The sequence below is a fragment of the Alexandromys fortis genome, unplaced genomic scaffold (genome assembly GCF_014885135.2).
Source record: "Alexandromys fortis isolate MF-2015 unplaced genomic scaffold, M_Fortis_MF-2015_v1.1 scaffold_47, whole genome shotgun sequence".
NCBI classification, from domain to species: Eukaryota; Metazoa; Chordata; class Mammalia; order Rodentia; family Cricetidae; genus Alexandromys; species Alexandromys fortis.
The window spans coordinates 5,460,068-5,481,280 of record NW_026067957.1 but is presented as its reverse complement, the minus strand read 5'-3'; the positions used below and the strand labels follow the sequence as shown (position 1 = coordinate 5,481,280).

At 53.9% G+C, this 21,213-nt stretch overlaps 1 protein-coding gene across 1 annotated transcript; it reads left to right on the top strand.

Annotated features, from left to right (window-relative positions):
- Positions 1–3,755: 3,755 nt before the first annotated feature.
- On the top strand, positions 3,756–18,414 carry Vash1 (vasohibin 1). Its single transcript, XM_050152483.1, has 7 exons — positions 3,756–4,090; positions 9,045–9,133; positions 10,286–10,342; positions 11,778–11,852; positions 12,460–12,841; positions 13,909–14,021; positions 14,760–18,414. The coding sequence occupies exons 1-7, from the start codon at positions 3,764–3,766 to the stop codon at positions 14,830–14,832; spliced, it is 1,116 nt and encodes a 371-aa protein (XP_050008440.1). The 5' UTR covers positions 3,756–3,763; the 3' UTR covers positions 14,833–18,414.
- The last annotated feature ends 2,799 nt before the right edge of the window (positions 18,415–21,213 follow it).

The window sequence follows — 21,213 nt, the reverse complement described above, 5'->3', positions numbered from 1 at the left end:
TCCCCAGAGTAGATCCTGCAGGTTTGTAACCCTTTCTTCCTTTCCCGCCTTCCACATTCCTGGGAAGTTACCTAGAATATGCACTCTCACGATTGACTGCACTGCTCTGTGGCAGAGGACTTCACGGCAATTGCGTCCAGCCTTCTCCTCAGTTAGCAGACCATAAGGTCTGTTGGGACAAAGACCACATCATACCATATTCACATTGTATCCATAGAGACAGCGACCAGTGTAGATGTTCCCTGATCCTTACACCATTTGAAGGTTCCAGTGAATAACCTACATCTATTTAGTATGTATTATGAAAACCACAAATCTATTTTGTTTTAGGAAACCAGCTGTGCTAATTATCTGATGCTATGTCACAAATCACAGCTCAAACTTACCTGCTTTTTTTTTTTAAATCACTTGTTATTTCTATTTCCGTAGGAGAACAATTCGGATACGGTGCCTGCGGTTGACTTGCCTCTGCTCCACGTCTGAGACCTTAGGTGTAAGACCCAAAGGCCAAGGGCTGAACCTTCTGAGGACTCAGTTTACCACCTGTATTGATTGTCTCCGTTGGCCATGATCTACTGGAAGCTGTCAGCCAGAAAGCCCTCATGTGACATCTGGATTACTTGTGCTTCCTCACAACATGGCAGCTGGTGTCTTCGGAAGACAGCATCTCATTTCTGCGACCCTGCCGTGAAGGGTCTCAGCGCATCCACCTCCTCTCATTCTAGCCTTTAGAGTCCTTGAGCTTAGCACACGTTCAGAGGAAGGGGAATCAGACTCCAACATTCACAACGAGAGGGCAGAGAACTTGTGAACATCCTGTAAGTTCACCGTGAGCACTGGGTAAACACGAGACAGACATTATTAAGCCGAGAGGCAGTGTCACAAGGAGGCCTTCTGTTCTCAGTCTGGTTCTGCGGCTTGTTCCTGTGTGGGCTTGGGGAACTTGCACTCTGAGAGTCAGGCTTCCCCATGTACACAACAAAGAAGGAAGCAGCTGTTGATCTCTGGTGCCATTTGCATGCTGGACGCCCCTTGAGAGTGAGTTTAGGAAGAACCTGGCCTTCTGGAAACATCCCTAGCACTGACCATACCTGGTTCTTGACACTGGAAGCCACAAAAGGTTGTGACTGAAGCTCAGAAAGATCTGACACCAGGAGGAACTTTAAGGACCCCACGGAGAAGCATTAAGGGCCTGGGGATTCTCAGGTCTCTCTACTCTTGACATGGGTACATGCCTTTAACCCCAGCACTTCAGAGGCAAAGACAGGCGGATCTCTGTGAGTCTGGGGCCAAACCGGTCTGCTTATCAAGTTCCAGATCAGACGGTGCTACATAATGAGATCTCACCTATAAATAAATAGCTTAGCATGATTGACTAAGTAAGCAGCACTCCTCATGATTTTGCCTTGAATTCCATCCCTCAGTGATGGACTGTGACCTGGAAGTATAGACCAAAACAAATCCCTTCCACCCTAAGTTGCTTATCATAGTAACAGCAATGACATTAGGATGGAGAGGATACCTCCAGCCACCTACACACACACACACACACACACACACACACACACACAGCCCCACCCCCTACAGGTTCTGCTACCTCCAAATAACACCATCTGGGGATACATTGGTCTCTCAGAGACCTTCAATATCCAAACTATATCTGTGAGGAACATTTCTCCCAGATGACGGCTCTTCATACCAACTACTGGCAGGGGAAAAAAAGTTTTACACTGCTCAGCTGTAGATGTCTGGTAAAGTTCTTAGTTTGGGAGTTACACGCAGATCTGTGCTACAGGGAAAGGAGAGGGTGTGTCGGGTATACAGCATCCACATGCCACACACAACCCACAACCGTGCTTATCTGGGCAGGTCAACTCTCCCCAAACACTGCCTCCCACCCTTGTGTCGCTGTCTTGGTCCCATGATTGGGAAAGCTCTTGTCTCCAGCCAGGTGCCAGGGACTGGGATATCCAAAGCCAGAACTAGGGGCACACTCCCGGGATCCCATGCAAGTAACCGAAATAAGCAGAGCAAACTCTCAACCCTTACAAATCCTCCCTTGAGGAGCATTGTCGGAAGAGCAGAGTTCATCCAGCGTGACGGATGGGGAAACTGAAGTCTGCAAAGAGAAGAGATTTACAAAACGTCCCAGAGGAAAAAGGGCATGAACACCGTCTAGAACTCGCGGTTTCCAGGTCAGCATTTTTGATTCTATAGATGAGGGCCGCCCCTCCTCGATGTGTCTGTCCTTCAGGAAATTCCCGACCGCCCGCCACAATTCCTTCCGCGCCAGGAATCCCCCAGGAGTTTGCGCTCTATGTGACGGGGTGTAAACTTCCTCCGCAGCTCTGCACCCACTTCTCAACGCCCTAAGAGAGAGGTGAGAAGGAGGGAACGTTCAGGACAGTCCTGCGATAACTTGTAGCTATGGGGGGTAGTGGGGAGGCGGCAGCAGGAGGAGGACCCGGCGCGAACGCGCTGGCCCTTTAAGGGGGGGACGGGGCGCATGCGCGGCGCGGGCCGGAGTCGAGCCTGGTGGGCGGCGGGAGGCGCGGGGGACCCGGCCGGCGGCAGCGGTGGCTTCTGCTTCGCCGAGCCGGGACGCCGCCATCGGCCGGTGGGCTGCACCTTCATAGGCTGCTGCTCCCTGGGGATCGGTGCACCGACATCCTCCAGGGCTTTGTCACTCCGCCGCGGGCGGAGCCTACGGACCTGCCCTCGCACCCCGCGCGCCCAGCCCGGCTCAGCCTGGCCGTGGGAACCCCAGTGCAGCATCCTCCGACCGCTCACGCTGCAGCTGGTGGCGAGCGGCGAGTCTGCCGCTCGGCGACCTCAGCCTGGTCCCCCGCGAGTCGCCTGAGCCGCTCCCCACGATGGCTGAGCCTGGGGCCCCGCGTCCCTCTTTGGCTCAGCTGGGACCGAGCCGCGCCAGGTGCCCCCGGTATCCCCGCTGATCCGCTCCAGGCCGGGGATCGCAGGGCCCGAGCTCCCCGAGCCCTCGCCTCCCCGCCGCGCCCTTCCCCTCCGCCCTCTTTACTGCTGTTTCCCGGGGCTAGGGGCTAGGGGATCTAGACAAAGCCCCACTTTGTGCGGGAGGCGGGCGTGGAATGTGTACGGCGGCGCGCGCCCCCTCCCCGCCCCGCCAGCTGCGAGTCTTGGCTCCCGGAAGGGTCGCGACAGAGAAGTCGCCCCCTGCGCCGCGTCCCCCCCTGCATCCCCGATCCCTGGGGTCCAGACTGGGAGCTCACGCGGGCCCCCTCTGCTCGCGCCAGTGTGAGTGTGCAAGGATTCCGTAGAGGAATTTCTTCTCTCCAAAACCAGGAGTGGGCATCGGTGCCTTGGGCCTCCTTTTCAGCATTGCTGCAAGAGCTGTCTGGCCTCAGTCTCCCCATCCCCGGAACCCCACTTTTCTCCTCTCAGCCATCCTAGATCGCTGCGGGTCATTGTTCTTGCTGCCAAATGGGGGTGCTTTGTACAGGCTGCCAAGTTGGGGTGTGTTCTCTTCATCCAGTTTTTCAAACAAAACAGGGCTTCTAAGGCGGACCCTAGGCAACCCTCCTGGCCATCACTCCAAGCTGATGCGCTGATTCTTTCTTACCAAATAGTATTTTATTGTATAGGAGCCACGCCCTGGTTTCTTAAAGGCGCCCGGCACTGTTTGGCCATGTGTTATCTTTATAGCGGATATGTGGGAAGCCTCCTGTGAGGCACTTAGTTTTCCCGCCTCCTGATATATCCTCCCACCCCCATCGAGGATTTAGGGATGCCAGGGGGAAAGAAGGTGGTCCCGAGTGGCAGCAGCGGTGCCTCCCCGAATGCAGCCGCCGCCAGCGCTGCTGCTGCTGCCGCCTCCCACTCTGGCATTAAACGTTTGGAGACCAACGAAGGGGCCTCAGCACAGAGAGACGAGGAACCAGAGGAGGAAGGGGAAGAGGACCTACGAGATGGAGGTGTCCCTTTCTTCGTCAACCGAGGTGGACTGCCAGTGGACGAAGCCACCTGGGAAAGGATGTGGAAGCATGTGGCCAAGATCCACCCGGATGGAGAGAAGGTGGCCCTGCGGATCCGTGGGGCCACGGACCTTCCCAAGGTAAGACAGGGAGCAGGCAGGCACAATAAGGACGGGTTTTATTGACCTTGAAGCTAAGAAAATAACCCACATCTTGCTTCTGATGGAAACAGTAGGGGACCATTGGTAAGGTAAGATTTTTTTTTTTAATATAGGTAGGTGAAACCTGTCCAGAACTTTCTTTCCAGTGCTTTCGGGGTCATTTGATGAGGGAGGCTCAGTGCCCTATCTCCAGGAGGCCCTCTCCCATGGCTTTCTGGGTAGGACCACAGATGAACTGGGGAACCAATGTGGCTTGGCATCTTTCTGGCTCAGGACATTTGACAAGCCAAATAACAATGAGACTAAAGATGAATGACTTTATATGATGAGAAAATATTTTCATATAATATCTACTGAATTTGCCAAGCAACAGCCCAAAGGAAATAGTTTGGACTCCCTTTTAAGATGAGAAACTCAAAAGGTACGTGGGAAGTGGCCGAGCTGGGATTCAGCACCAGATCTCAGGGCTCCAGATGCTCAGCCCTGTTGGGTACCAGATTCAGGGGCATAGCAGTGACCCTGTGGGAAGAGAGGAGCAAAGTGTCCTTCTGCATTGACTAGAGCTCCTCTGCCACAACAGTGCCTCCATGGTGCTGCTCAGGAAGGGGAGGCTCTGTCTCATTCATCTTTGTCTTCTTGAGGTCTCCTGTGTGCCTGGCACAGGGCGGGCGCTTATGTGTGTTTGCTAAATGAAAGGGCATTTGGGTAGTGCTGTGCTGTGCAGTGCTATAGTGTGTGTGTGTGTGTGTGTGTGCGCACGCGTGTTAATGGTTATGTTTTGTCTAAGGAAGCACTCTGTTCCACATACTGAGGCCATTGGTCAGACCTATAGCTTATTCCTGAAGGAAGAGAGGGGAGAATGGAGTTCCTGATGCCTGGGGACCAGGCCTGTGTTGCTTTTGCAGGGTTATTGGCATAGCCATCAGAAAACTGTTTGGGGGAAAGATAATCCGAGGTTGAAGGTTGAGCTACTAGTGCCTAATGCCTCCCAGGGGAATAAGCTAGACTGACTTTGAATAGTTACATCATCGTCCTCTCATTTATTTAGCTAATCTGAACTGGACATTGTTTCCACTGTCTTATCCTTAAAACGAACACTGTGTTGAACATTCTAAAACACAAATTTGGGGATCCTGCTTTGATTTTTTGACCTTGGGACAAATTCCCGAACAAGAAAGTGTGACATCGCGGGATTTAGGTATTGTTTCGGATCTCCTGCCTGCCCACGTGAGCTCAAGGCAGTCCCCTCCAGCCTGCTTGAGCCACAGCTTTCTTATCTGAAAAATGGGCTGGTGGTGGAGAGGGTGAAATGAGAAACCGGGACTATTGTGAGGAGGGAGACGAGAGGCCACCCAAAGTATCTGGCTGATGAGACCAGAGCTACACACATCCCCCACAGCATCCAGCCTTCCTGGTTCTGTCTGGATTGGACCATAGGACAGTGGCAGAACGGTCACTGCTTTGAAGGACTCAATCCATTAGTGTCTTCAACAGTGATTGGTCAGTAATGTGGTCTTCAGGCCTCATGCTCGGGAAGAAAGGACAGGTTCAAAGGGATCAGCTGTTTGTTAAAGAGGAAAAGTGTGGAGTCAGGAGTGCAGCAAGTCAGAGAGAATTCTGAAACTTTAAGCCTTTTGGGAAAGCGTCTCAGATCGAGGAAATGGGGAAGCATGAAGCTCAACTGGAAACTTGGCCCAGGGAACCCTCAGGGTCCAGGGGATATGGAGGAGCCCTAGAGGCTGTGGAGAAGAGCAGCAAATATTGGGTGTCATACTGTGAACCACAGAAAGGCCTGAGCCTGGCCTGTCCCCTCCCTGGTGGCCTGCTGCAGAGGTCACACTGTTCTTGATGGGCCCGGGAACGGTTTCTTAAGATACACATTGTCTTAACAGACCGCTTGAGCCGAACAATAACATTGGGTGATTTCTCTCATAATGATCTATACTTTTTGGCATCTTTACAGGAAAGTAAGAGATATGGGAACAGCAAGCATATGGCAGCTGGCAGGAGGGGCTGGGCTATGTTTTCCCCTCCCTCATTTCGCTACAGCTTCCCATGCCCCCACCTGCTTTCCCCGAGTTTTACAGGCCAAGCCCCTGCAGGAAGCTGGATGCACAGCAGCAGGGCAGTGCAGTGAAAGGCAGTTCTCTGGGGGGAAGCCACCATGTCGTCTCACCCTTGCTGTCTCATGACTACTTACAAGAGGAAGGTGTGCAGCATCCTTGCTCCTTCTGCATCCCCTGGTGCACTGATCGGCGGCAGTGCCCACTTTGTGGGGATGTTGAGATGGACTGGTCATGGAAAGCATGTAACAAACACCTCATTAGGTGAGCGTCTAATAGGGTCCCTTCCACAGCAAGGGCATGCAGCAAGCCATAAGCACTTGCAGTATCTGCGAGAGTGAGCCCAAACAAGTTTCTGGAAGCATCCAGAAGCCAGCAGCAGGCTATGCTCCTTCATGAGAATCTCTCTAGCTGTTTCCAGCTGTCATCCCTTTGAAAGTCCAGCGACCACTGATCCAACCCTGATGCTGAAGATCTAGCTGCAGCTTTGACCACTGAGCATCTGCAGATGGGCATCCAGGCGTCTCTAGAGGGCCAGATAGCTCAGGGCAGCGTGTGCTAGACAGTCCTTGGCACACATCTGTAGCCAGGTGTTGGGCAGTGTCCTGAGGTGTCTGCTTGCAGTAGCTTGGTGATACCCCAGGCGGGTTCCGTGGCTGCACTTTCACAAGTGAGGAACATTCACCAATGAGCCCTCTGAGGCACTGCTGTTCAGGACATCGCTGAAATCACAGAGCTAGATTCCATAGCAGAGCCAGTTCTGCTCTGGTCATCACTAAGTCTTCCTGACTCGCCCCCAAGTCCAGCCACAGGCTCTCCCACCTCCCCTAAGCCTCCTCATTGTGTCGGCCTGAGGGACTCTTTCAGTAGGATTGTCCCACAACCCTGGACTGTCTGGTTCTGGGATCAAGCTTTGCCCTTGGGATAGTGGTCTCTAAGACATGCTTAGGATCCTAGGTCATGTCTGACTCTTCTTGCACAGCAACCTTCTTGACAGGTCCTTGATGGAGGCAGGTGTCCATGATGCTTTTGTGGGTACCACCTGGTCCTGGCTTGAGCCTGTTCCTAAATCTCTCTCCCTGAGCTCTGGCAAGTTGTTCTCCCATGGCTTTCTCCCTGTCCAGAGTGGTTGATGAGCAGCTGGGTACAGTTATACGGCTACAACTCCAGTTCTTGGAACCTACTCCCCAAGGAGGGGTGATTTTGCTACACTGAGTAAAAGGTAAAAGGTCAGCTTACGTGGGTGGAGATGCAGTACTACTTACAGAGGTTTGCTAAGCTATTTCTGGCCTACCTCCCCACCCCCATACCCTTGACCAGGATGGCCAGCCAGCCCCTCGGATAGTTCAAGTGCACATTTGGTGCAGAGTGATCCAGACAGGTGAAGGCAGGGCCCACCCTGAGCTTGTCTCCCGCAGGCGGCTATAAGTGACGGTGCCAGTTTGAAGATGGTACCGATGTGGAAGGGGAAGTAACCTCCCCAGGCTGTGGTATCTGCTGCTGGAGACTGCCCAGACAGGAAGCAAAGGACCCTGGGGAGGGAAGAAAGACATGCGAGACTGTCCCCGAGCCAGGGCTTTTCCTTCCTGCATCTGCACCCTATGGAATGGAACAGTATCTGCCAGAGACACCGTCCTGGTCTCCCACCACCAGAAGCACCCCAGAGACAAGTGTCTGGCGATAACCAGTGTGTCACTTCCCTTCCCGACAGAGCCCAGCCACAGCGACTAGAGTATTGTAAAATCCTCCTTGGGCCCAGCCTCTCATACCAACAATGAGTCCTTCCTTGCCCTATAGCCCCACCCTGAGTATACTTACTTGGGACTCCTGGTACATTTGCAACTAGGTGGTCACGGGGCAAACTCTGTATGGTCCAATGGCAGCCTGCTGGGAAATGATGGGAACTTACTAGTTAGATGTGGAGTGGGTGGGGAAAGGGTGTTTTGAAGCAAGACCCCACACTGTCCCGTCCCGTCCCCCCACTGCCATACTCCTTGACAGTTCAGGTTGGCGCTTTGGAAGTCCTGGCACACCTGTCCTGCCACGGACATCCCTGGCTGATGTCATATCCACCGGTCTAGGATAGATCCCCTAGCTTACGGTACCACGCGGTAGAATGGCACACCGTGGAAACCAGTTTTGATCTGGTGCTCGAGCCACAGTGTATTAGGCTGTTTTTCTCGTTGCGATAATGAAATGCCTGAGGCAGGACACTTAGGAAGAAATGAGGTTTATTTAGCTTGTAGCTTTGGGGACTGGAGGGGCCTGTGTTGGTTGAGACTGTGGAAGGTCTGATGGCAGTGGATGACATCACGACAGGAGCATGGGGAGGCAGATCACACTGGATGATCACAAGAGGCCATAGGATGGAGGAGCTGGTTCCTCCCCTTTGATGACAATCCTGAGAACTGCCTCTGCCTTTCCCATGGTGTGCCTGCAGTACCCCAATACTTTTATCTAGAACCTACCCAGGGACAAAGTGCCTAACACCTTTGCCACATCCAAGCCATAGACCAGAGTGGAACCCCAAACCCAAACAAATTAGCCCCAATACGGACATTCTTGTTAAGTATCAATTAATGTATATTTTAAATTTAATATAGGCAGTCAGTGGATCCTGCCGTTTTTTTTTTTTTTCTAAAATTATTTAACAGCGTAAAATTGCAAGGTCAACCTAAGTTCCACATAGAAGTACAGTCAGGTATCAGGGATGGCTAAGCTGGAGGTCTGGGAGGAGACTTGGGAAATAAGGGCTCCCAGGGAAAGAGGCTCAGAGTAGGAGCCTCCCCTGTCTGTTGCTCTGGGGGCGCTGGAAGCTCCAGGGTGTGCCTATCCATGTGACAGAGCTTCTTTCCTCCATCTGTTTCTAGATTCCCATACCAAGTGTGCCTACTTTCCAGCCGACGACGCCCATCCCCGAGCGCCTGGAAGCCGTGCAGCGCTACATCAGGGAGCTGCAGTATCCTCTTGGGTCCGGAGCCCTGGCCACCACTTCGTGACAGCCCCAAAGACCAAGTGGGGCCTGGATAGGGATCCTCAGAGCCAGAGCTGCCATTCACTGGCATTTCTGTTCCCTGGAGCTGCCAAGGCTGTGTCTGAGTGCTGGACCCGCTCCAGCTTCTCCAGCACCAGTTTCCCCATGTTCTGTGTACATGCGTGTGTGTGCGTGCGTGTGTGTGTGTGTGTGTGTGTTTCTGTGTTTGTGCGCGTGCGCCTGTAGGGAGAGAAGGGGCCTTCTAAGTACCTTGATGAGAAAAGGGTGTCAGCTGTCATTCATCCTGCCCCAGCAAAGGGACGGAAGAAGCTCTTTGGGGCTATTGCAGTGCTGGGTTTGGGAGGATGGGGAAGGGAAAAGGACCTTTTGCTCCAAGATATATTATCCATAGCTTGAAGTTTCCTCCCAATTCTTGGCACTTTTTTTTCCCTGGCAGCAGGCCAGCTCCCTTATGTCTCTGCTCTGGGCCCCTGGAGCTTCTGCCCGAGAGCCATGCATCCTGGGTTCTGTGTTCCTTACTTGCTTGCTCCTTGTGGCTCATACATCCTGCTTTCTTAGAGCATCCAGGACCACCAGCCCAGGGGCTGCACCACACACGATGAGCTGGGCCCCCTCCCCACATCAATCACTAACTAAGAGAACTCATCACAGGCCAGTCTAGTAGGGGCGTCTTCTCAGTTGACGGTCCCCTTTCCCAAATGACTCTAGCTTGTGCTGAGCTGACACAAAACCAGCCGGCACAGGGGAGCTGGTGGCCTTCCAGCCTTCTTAGCTGTTTGGAAAACCCAGTACTCCAAGGAGCTGCCCCCAGCTAAGGCTTCTTTCTCAGCCCCGCTGGGCTGGCTGCCCACTCAGCGTTGTGTGCTGAGACAGGAGGGCAGGAGAGGACGAGGGAGACCGCAAAGAGTGGGGAGAAGCACTGCGAGAGCAAGGAGAACCCCCATGCTGGACCCTAGCCCCTGTTCCCAGAGAACAAGTCCTAAGTGGCCCGTATGGTACTCTGTGGTAGATGTTGCAAAGGGGTCCTTCTGTAGCCATCCTGCCTCTGGGGCGGCAGCCAAGGGAAAGACACAGCCTTCCCGACCAAGCCAGGACGCCCTTAACCACTGTCCCCAGGTACAATCACACGGGGACACAGTTCTTTGAAATTAAGAAGAGCAGACCTCTGACAGGGTAAGTACCAGGCCTCTGGCCGGGCTCTCAGGGTTTCCCCACCCTCCCCTTGGGTTTGATCCCACTAGGGAACCTCGGTGGTTTGCCTTTGAGTGACTGCTTAAGAAGGAAGTCAGGGACTTCCCTGAGAAAAGCCAGCCATAGGATGGGGGAAGGGCGCTACCCTGGGAAGGGAGATCCCAATGAGATAGCCACCCAAGGCTTAGGAAAGCAAAGCTCAGCTGAACTAGTAAGTAGGGTAACCCCCCCTCCCCAGGTTGTCTGGCAGGTGCTGTGGGCAGGGCAGGGGTGGGGTGGGAACAGGGAAGAACCTCTCCCTCCTATTTCCTTGAAGCCTCCCATGCACCCTGCATCACATGGTACCTATATACTTACCCAGTTTGTCCTGGATTCTCCTGGTCATGAAGTAGAAAGTCCAGTGTCTAAGCATCAGATCACACAGGAAAGAGACTGCATCTCTCACTTCCTAGCCTGTCGTGACTCAGCATTTAGACTCAGCATGTAGACCGAATCTCTTATTCTAGATAGTCTGTTTTAAGGTGCTTAGTTGTGGCAGGGGGTGAGGGGTGCCCTGAATTGCTTATTTAATTAATTGCCCAGTCTAGAAATTCTTGGATCGAACCCACCTTCTCTGATCCTGGGCTTTGCTCTTGTCCATCAGTTGCTGCTGTGTGCTGGTGTCCCATCCCATCTTCCCATTGGTTACAGGAGTCCCAGGCAACACCAGTGGCCAAGCTGAGGCCCCAGACCTGGAGGATAGGCTGTTTTGAAATGGCCTAATTTTTGCCAGGTGGTGATGGCCCACACCTTTAGTCCCAGCACTTGGGAGGCAGAGGCAGGCGGATCTCTAAGTTCGAGACCAGCCTGGTCAACAGAGTGAACTCCAGGATAGGGCAGCCGGGGTTACACAGACAAACCCTGTCTAGAAAAACAACAGCGGGCGAGGGCTAAATTCCAGGCTCAGGGGCAGGCAGGGACAGCTGTCTTCCCGAGATCCTACATCCAGGCTGCAGAGATTACTTTCCATCAGTTAGCGAGTTCTTCGGCCACTGGGGTTGGATGAGGCGTGTTTGCTGGCTGTGCTCAGGAAGGGAAACCATCAATGCTAAGCTTCTCACCTCCCCTCAGCCCTATTGCACTGCATGGGGCCCGCCATGCATGTTCCTCTCTCCCGGAAATCTAAGCAGGAGCCCAGCTAGAAAGGAAGAAACGAAGGAGGGAAGTGCAGAGAGAGTAGGGCCTACTTCCTGAGCTCCAGGGCCTGCCCCCGAGTCACCCCCTGAGACTCTAGACTTGGGAGGGGGAAGGAAACACCAGGCCCGGGAGGATAAAGGCTTGGAGAGCAGTCTCAGCCTAGTCTTTCTGGCTCCTCACCAAATAGAGCCTGAGGGGCCTGAAGACGCTCGCCACACGGCTCCGCCTCCCTTTCTCATAGGCTGATGGACCTGGCCAAGGAAATGACCAAAGAGGCTCTGCCAATCAAATGCCTGGAAGCTGTGATCCTGGGAATGTATCCTTCCTGGGGCCCGGGAGAGAGTGGTTCAGAGTGCCTTGGCTGCCTGCTGTAGAAGGGGAGGGTCTTCAGGGCTCGGGGCTCCCACCATTGCTAACCTCTCTTGCCCCCCAGCATGGAGCGGCCTCCCGGAGAGGAGGAATCCCTGCAAGAGAGAGGATCCTTGAGGAGGTTGTCGTCTCAGTGTTCCTCTTGATACCATGCCAGGCCTGCTGGATAGCAACATAGACAAGGTGACCCTGGTTTTGGCACTCCACATCTGGGTACAGTGTTGCATTCTGGCTCTGGAGCCGTTTCTAAGTCCAGCGGGAGGCCCGCTGTTGGCGCGTCCAGATAGTACTGATCTGTAGATAACGCAGATGGCGTCTCGGAAATAGAACTACCTGCAAAGATGCACAGGGTTTCTCGCTCAAACCCTCCCAGGGCAGGGGAGCACCTGGGAAGGCTGGCAAGTCTCCCCCGAGAAGCAGCCCTCAGCGGGGGACCCCAGTCAGGGCTGGGGAGGGAGACAGGTATCTGTGGCCAGTTTGTCCCATTTAGGGACTCTTTGGCACTCCTTACACCATCCTGCCCTGGCGCTTTCCATAACTCACCGCTTCACCAGTTACCTCACCAACAGCATGCCCACCCTGGAACGTTTCCCCATCAGCTTCAAGACCTATTTCTCAGGGAACTACTTCCGCCACATTGTGCTGGGGGTGAACTTTGGGGGCCGCTATGGAGCCCTGGGCATGAGCCGAAGGGAGGACCTGATGTATAAACCTCCAGCCTTCCGCACACTCAGTGAGCTTGTGCTGGACTATGAGGCGGCCTATGGCCGCTGCTGGCATGTGCTGAAGAAGGTAAAGCTGGGCCAGTGCGTATCCCACGACCCCCACAGCGTGGAACAGATTGAATGGAAGCACTCGGTGCTGGACGTGGAGCGGCTGGGTCGGGAAGATTTCCGCAAGGAGCTGGAGCGGCATGCCCGAGACATGCGTCTCAAGGTTAGGATCAGCAGTGGTCCCCGGGGCCACTGTCAACCCTGCATCCTCATAGGATCGCCATGCTTTTGCTGGCTTGCCCGGACCAGTAGGGGCTCCTGAGAATGAAGTATCTATCTGGACTTGGGATCAGGCTTTACTCAAGAAAGTCCTGCGGTTGAAGTTGAACCTTGGGTGGGCAGACCAAGAACCCTACTCTAGGAGGAGGAAGGGAGTGAGCGGCTTTTGCACAGGCATAGGCTTGGACATATGAAGAAAAGGGACATGGTACATCGGGCCAGGGTGCATTGAATGGAAGAAACTGTGCCTGGCCTATCTGAGTGGGTGGCAGAGTAGGGTAGTGAGTCTCTACAGCCCGACTGCACTCTGACCTGCTCCTTCAAACCCCTGTGGTTAACATTGTCTTCCCCTAAGGTAGATGCTGCCCTAGGCCTGCAACAGAGAAGTTCTCCGTGCTGAAGCCACTCCCTTCTCCCTGGCCCTGCACCCCCAGGGTTCAAGTGTTTTCAGAGAGCCTAAAGATTCCTTCCTCAGTGCTTTTGACCCAGCCTGCTCAGCACTAGACTCCCCATGTTGCTTCTTTTGCAGCTCCCCATTTGTCTGGGAGAGAAGAAAACTCAAAACAGGCTGACCATACTACATAAAGGATGACTCACTTTTTTGTTGTTTTGTTTTTTTCATTTTGTTTTTCTGAATCAGAGTTACAATTACCAGTCTGGCATCTGATTGACCTAAGATAGTCAGTGTCACCGTCGGGCTGGTAGGACTTGTCCCAGAGCATTTCCCATAGCCCCATCTGGCAGGCACAACTGCCTTTAAAGATGTCTTCCAGTCCCGTGGCAGCCCAGTGACAGCTCCCGCAGTGTGTTCAGAACCCTCACAGTAGACAGCCCTACCAAGAATCTACTGCCCTGGTGGTTTAAGTGCCAGGGTGACCCAGAGACAAGGCAAAGGCCACCTGAGGCTTGGAGTGCACAGTGCCCAGGGCAGCTTCCAGGGACACTCCTGACAGAGCAGAGTGGGCCATGGGGCGGCCCAAAACATGCTTTTGTTTCTTCCTCCCCATCCAGATTGGCAAGGGGACAGGCCCTCCCTCTCCCACCAAGGACCGGAAGAAGGATGTTTCTTCTCCACAGAGAGCCCAGTCCAGCCCGCACCGCAGGAACAGCCGCAGTGAGAGACGGTGAGAAAGGAGGCTTCTCTCCTCTTCCTGGCCCCTCCTCACTCCTCTTTTCTTCCCATCCATTTCTCTTTGGGAAGTCACGTGGGTTGCCGGGTCCAGGCGTTGGTGTGTTGGCATTGCCTCCAGTGGTGTGGTGCCATTTCCCCTAAAGAAAACACCCTCAGTTGTCTGAGGTAGACAGCAGAATGGACTGAAGTGGGAGGATGGATTCTGTGGGGTTCCCACAAGGCCCTGAGCACTCCTGTGGTTTGCTGACGGGACTCTATGACCCAACTGCACAGCCAGGAGAGAAGGCTTCGAACACAACTTTTGCCCCTGTTCTCTGGGTTTTTTGTCTGGGCTCAAATGGCAAGATTTGCTATTTAAAGAGCAGGCCTCTCGCTCTGGTGCCCTTTCCCACAAATCATCCTGACTCTTGCTTTAAGTATAACTGTCCCTCTGGAGTCACCTGTCCGCTGCGAAGGGAGGGGTGCTGAGCAGACCTCTGGCGCTAAAACACCATCACCCTGAGCAGAAGGCTGTGTGACAGCTGTAGGGAATATTACCTAGGACACCTAGGCTGGCTGACTGTGGCTCCAGAAACAGTCCCTATCCCCTCTGCTGCTGCTGTAAAGACCCCTTAGAGGAGGGAAGCCAGCTGGACAGCCCTCCCTCCCTCTCTCCCGCCCTCCCTCCCTCTTCTCCATCTCCCTAGGAACCACTCGCTCTTCTTCTGAACCCCCTGTTTCTCTTCTGCAGGCCGTCAGGGGAGAAGAAGCCTGCAGAGCCCAAAGCCATGCCAGACCTCAATGGGTACCAGATCCGGGTGTGAGGCTGCTGCCAGCACCCCCAGGCCTCCTCTGCTTCTGGAGGCCCTGACCTACCTGCAGGAAAGAATCTACTTCCTTCGGGCAGGGGCTGGTGATTGGGTGGGCTAGGGGGTGGGAGGCAGGAAGGATGCCTTGCAGATCAGCCCCAGGTGACTTCCCCTCTCACGGAGCCAAGCCCCTAACCTTGGGCCCAAGAAGCAGTTAGTATTTCATTTGGAGTTTTAACCCTACAACTGAAGTTTAAGGTATTTGGAGGGAAAGGCACGTGGATATGCTGGTAGCTGGCAAGGCTTGCTCTCTCTGCGCACTCTGTGGCTTGGGGAGGAGGGCTTGCTGGCTCTGTAGTGCTCCAATCAGCAGTGATGAGGTTGGCGAGCCTCGCCAGTCTGTGGGGTGAGGGTAGGGTGGGGTCGGGATGGAGAATCATGACCCAGGGAAAGGGAAGCAGGGTAGGGGTCCCCCTGAGAAAGGTCCATGTAGTCCTCAAATCAGGAACGTGGCAGAGGACACATCTGTTTAAGGTGGAAGCCTATGATCCAGGAGAGCCCTCGGGTCAGCGTGACTCTTTAGACAGCACTGTGCCCCTCCCAACACATACACAGGCACACACACACACACACACACACACACACACACACACTGTCACCATAGCCAGTGTATGATTAAGCTCTAGGCAGACAAGGAGAGGACTGTTCAGGGAAGAGTTCCTGGCCCCTAGCACACTAGACTGGTTCAGTCTAGACTCTTGCTGCAGCCTGGGGACTCCTTGCAGAAGGGCTGGACTTTGTAGAGCGCCCAGAACTGCACTGAGGATACCATGACCTTGAGAAACTGGCTGGGGCTGGGGTAGGTGAGTGGGGGCCTCTAGTTGTGTGAGTGGGCTCTTCTCTCCCATTCTAATCGTCTCAGCCCTTGCTGGGGAAACAAGACTAGACCAGGATGCCTAAACCCAAGGCCCACCTTCCCTTCCTTAGCTGCCCATTTAGGCTTGGGGTGATCCCGGATAGGAAAGTGAGGAGTGGAGCGCAGCTGTCAGGGCTGGGGGAGGAGAGACAGCTCCGGAGTTGGGAGTGTAAGTGAGACAGTGGGGGGCAGTGCAGGATGGGGCCCTGTGGGGACTGCGTTCCCTGCAGCACAGACAGTGCTTGTCAGGTTGCTGGAGGCTTTAAGTGACGGGATAGCAGGATGAGGTGACCGTGAATGGGCTTTCCTGAGAAGCAGAGTCAGCCAGAGCAGCTGCCACGTGGCTGCAGAGGGTAGAGGGCTTGGTTAAGAGCAACCGAACTCAAATGCCTGCAGGACCAGCAGATGAGGAAGAGTTCTGGGTGGGACTGTGTCCAGGAAAGAGCACACCCTGTTAAAGTGGGCTGCTATGTTCTGCTGTTCCCACAGGGCAGACCCTATGTGGTAGTTTTTTTTTGGGGGGGGGGGTGTGTGCTTTGGTTTGTTTGTTTGTTTTTTTAAGGCCAGGGCTCTGAATTAGAACATGAATGGTAATTTTTTAAAAATTAACAATCCGTTCAAGAAATGATCGCTATAGGTGAGAATAACCGGCCTCTCGGGTAGAGAGCTTGGACTGGTTGTGGGGAGACTCCTGGGTGCTGTGCGTGGAAAAGTGGCGGTTTTAAGTTTCCCAGAGGCAGAAAGGGCCTGCTTCCTATGTCATCCCCCTTACCCCACCCTACAGAGACCATGCGTGTGGTTGCTGGCTCACAGAGGGGGTACAATGGGATAGAACGGTGAAGCTTGTGCCTGCCAGGAAATGGATGGTGGCTGGAAGTAGGAGGGGGAGGGAGGAGAGGAGGAAGAGGGAGAGAGGGAAGGGGAGGAGGGATGCCTTTGCTGCTGACCTGTATCACACAGAGGCTAGCTGCCCATCACACCAGCAACTCCTAGACCCAGAGACAAGCCCGTGGAACCCAGCACAAGGAGCCATGGGGGGGGGGTGGCTGCTTTGTCCCTTGCCTCCCCTGGTTCCTCCTGGGGTCAGAGGGTCCCTGGGAAGTGCATAGCCTTCCCCTAGGCTATACCCCTGGCCAGGCCCATGGCTGGAGCCCCAAAGGGGCATAAGACTATTGGATCTGCTTCAGAGTTCAGGAAATAGGGCAGTGGTCCCCATGTTCCCGTGCCTACTTCAAGGCTGGACAAGATCTTTTTTGGATCTGAACATGGCTGCTTATCCGTAGCCCTGTATGTCTCTGGGAACGTCAAGATGTGACAGAATATGAGAGAAAGAGCTGTAAGGGGATCTGGAGTCAGGTATGTGGCCCGGGAAAGAAGGGAGCAGGTGGGTGGGGCACTGACTTGTTCTGGGTGTGGGGGAACAGCTGATGGCCAGTATGACCCCCCCCCATGCTGTTCCCCTCTCCTGAGCTAAGGACCTCCGGCCTGTAGAGACTGTCATGGGCCACCATGGTGCTTTTTACTTTTTACTCTTTAGTCGTATGTAGCAAGTCATCCTCCCCTCGGAGGCCGTTTACACAGGCTGTGCTTTCTGGGGGCTGGCCTGGCTGGATGGCTTCTGGCAGAGGCAGGGGCAGGGACTTTGGGGCCTTAGTCACCACCCATGGCATCACTTCATCTCACTTCCTGTGAGGGACAGGGATCTGGCAGGTGTGACCCCAGGCTCCTGGCTCACACCTGCCTTAGCTTCTCGACCCGTCCTTGGGGACTGCTGGCTGAGGAGGGTCAAGGTGAGGGCAGAGGTGTTGTTCAGAACCCTGGGAAGCCGTCTTCAGAGAACCTTCCTCTCTACCCAGCTACCTGCCAGTCCTTTCCCTCCAAAACCTCACATTCCCATGCTCTCCTGTTTCCTCATACCAGCCACCCATCCTTAGTGGGCATGGCCAAGTGGGCAGAGCGGCAGGCCCCTGGCCCCAGACTCGATGATGAAGCCTAGAGACTGGGTACTGAGGAGCAGACTCAGAAAACAACCATGGCTGATGTCTAGTCCTTTCTGTCGTATCGCGCCCCATCCCCTTCCAGCTGGGATGACTTCCGGCTCAAGGGAATAGGTCTGATGATAGCTGTGCAGTGAGTGCCCTGAGGACTGTGTGCGTGTACACCTGGCTATCCTGCCTGGAATGAATTCTGGCTTACCGCATGCCTGCCCCACCCTGACATGCTGCCAGTGGTGTTAAGAGTACAAGGATGTGCAGGTGAGAACCAAGAAGCCAGAGGTGTAAAAGGCCAGGCTATTCTAGGAGGAGTAGGTGGGAGCTAAGGGTTAACCCTGCCAGATACCACAGCCTCTCCCCAGCATCTTGGGGCAGGTGGGGCTGCCACAGGGTTAGCTGCAAGTCCCCTGCTAGGACCCTCTCACTCCGTCCAGCTCAGTGCTTTGGGGTCCCAAGCCTCCTTGTTAAGTCTAAAGAGAAGTCTGGATATAGTCGAGCCCTGGGCCCATGATGATGGACATCCACCCGCTGTGCTTTGTCTGACTGCTGTGTTGTCCTCGATGTCGTTATCCGTCTTTGTATCAGTATTACCCCTGCCTTTCACCGTGCACTCTGTCTCATTCCTTTCTTACTTTCTTCCCCGAAATGAATAAAGTCTCCCCAGCTCCTCTTGTATGGGCTGGCAGAAATCACATGGAACCTTGTCTGCTTCACTTTGGGAGCTGGAGCCCAAACCCATTCCCACACTCATCAGCCTCACTGACTGCAGGAAGAAGCCAAGATCCTAAGCAGATGGGAGGAGAACCAAAGAGTGGGGAACAGGAAGCCTCCTAGCCCTGGCAAGCTGTGATGGGATTTCTGGATTCTGACTCTCAGCCTCTCAGCGCTATTCAGCTCTTGCTAGCCCTAGTCGGGGATCATGTTTTCCATCCTGCTGGCAGGTGCCTCTTCCTCACACAGCTCCAAGGATAGAGCCATGCCCTAGCCCTCTCAATAGTTGCCCTTCTATAGCTTTGGGGAAACCTCTGGACCCACCACTGTCCTCTCCATTGTCCTTTGGCTCTGAGCCTCTTGTTCACTCACACTAAGTGCGAACACCGGAAACCAAGCCAACACTTATAAGAATGCAGCGTTTGTCAGCTAGACTCACTCCCCGTGCCTCACAAGGGTAAAATGTAAACTGTAGAGAGGAGGCCGTGTTACAGGACAGCAAACCCCACCTTGTCCTGGCGAGGACGGTTTTAACCCAGCAAGCCTCTGTCATTTGCAGGGCTGTGCTGACCAGATCACAGTGCCTGGGGTCAGCACTGCAGCTGGGGAGGAGAGGCGATCTGCTAGTATCTAGGGGTAGCTTGACCCCTTAGTTTAAGGTGACCACTTAGATTGAGGCAGTTGTGTTACCAGCTAAAATACCCGCCCCCAACTTAAACATTTGCACAAAGGTAACTGGAGTTTGTGGATGTGGTGAATTCACAGAATTCCATGAGGGTGTGCTGTCTACACATGTAAGTCTAGCTACAGTGAAACACAGCACAGGACTTGGTGGGAAGCCCAAATGGGCCTGGAATTATTTCTGAATTCGGGGATAGGGATGAGTTGAGGTGAGCCTAGGGCATCAGGGAACCAGGTTCATCGTGGTCACTGGTAAGCCACTTTCATAGAATGCAGATGTATTGCTGCTGACCTCTGGGCTGCTCAGAACCCTTTTCCTGGGGGGAGCATTTGCCTTATTTTCTGCTGCCTGGGCTCTCCCAGGCACACAGCCCGCCCCTTCCTCATTCAGGCACGTGACTAAATTGACACTTCCCCAAAGCCCTGAAGAGACTGAAGGACTGACACGCCCTTCCCATCTGCCAGGACCTAGCATTTCGACTGCTGTGGAGGGCAGTGGCAACGGGAAGCAATTGTCATACCAAGGACCAAGACTGACCCAGATGCACTAAGGTTGCCTGGCAACACTTAAGTGTTTGCCAAGGGGGTGGAGAACCAGCTGTTAAGGCCTGACAGGTGGAGGAGACAGAGCGGCTAACTCGTTGAGCCAGCCCACACACGACAACTCTTTGCAATTCCTAGCCAGAGAGAACTTGCTAATGGAAAACCAGATTTCCAGACTGTAAGTGTAATAGAATATAAGACGTCATTCTCTCCAGAGCGAGCTCAAGTCTCGCTCGGTGGGTCACAGGGACTGGGAGTAGGACAGAGCGGCCAGCTTCCCTGCAAAACACATGGAGTTCACACTCTTCTGCCCCCGTGTGATCTGAACCTCACCAGGCTTTCTAGATGCCCCTTGTCTTCAGCAATCAAAGGGCAGGCAAAGGTGCCGCAGTCCAGACAGCGTTTTCCTGGTAGAAACCGTGGAGAAGGGCTTTCATGCCCCGGGGAAAAGAGAAACTGCAGCGTAGATTACTTAACACACCAAAACCCAGTTCTCCAGTGGCTCACTGCATACCAGCACAGGAACTGGAAAGAAAAAGCGGAAGAAGCTGGTTGACCGGATCCCTTCCCTTCCCTCCAGCTGAAAGCTGTTTCCGAGCTCTTCCAGGCCCCTGCCCTACAGGGCAACCTGCAAGAAAGCCTGGCTCCCCTGTTCCTCTGGGAAGGCTATGTCTGAGGAGCATAAATCGGCAAGAAATCAAGCCAAGCTTCAAGACTCTGAGCTTGTCGCTGGGTGAAAGAGTTGTCAAGGCCACACCCCTACTGCCTCCTAGTGGGAAGGGGAAATCGCTCCATAAAGTGTTTGTTGTGCAAGCCTGAGGACCTGAGTTGGATCCTTAAAGCCAACGTAAAACTGGGCATGGTGGCACATTCTTGTAATCCCAGCCCTGGGGAAGCAGAAGGGATCCCTGGAGCTTACTGCCCAGCCAGTCTAGACTACTCTAACTCCTAAGTCTAGACTCCTAAGCCATTGAGTGGGTCCTGTCTCAAAAAACAGGGTGGACAGATCCTGAAAGATGGCACCCACAGTTGGTCTCTGATCGCCACATGCACGCACACACATTCGCAAACATCCATGCACACGTGCACCCACCTGAACATGTGCCCGTGCATACACACACACACTAAGTGGAAGCTCAGTATAAACTGTTAACCAAAATTCTGAGAGTGTGTGTTTAGGGATTGAGGCACTGGGGGACCCTCCATGCAGGGAAAAAGTGCACTAGAACTGTAACTCAAAGCCTGGAGCATTCAGAGACTTCCCGGCCCATGGGACCAATCATATAACCTTCCTGGGGACAACCATCCTCCCCAGTCTACCAGAATTTTTTGGCATTCTTAGCATCCCTTCCTTGCCACGGCACTAGCAACACAAACCTAACCCCCCCTCTCAACTTCCTTTCACCAAAGGATGCAAACTGAAAGGCAGAGGGAGTCAGTGACTTACCTACTCATCAACCAATCTGGCCAAGGTAAGGCACCCTATTCCAAATCCCTGGATAGAGTTGCTTTCTCCTAAACCAGTGGATTCTGATCCAGAGTGCGCCAGCA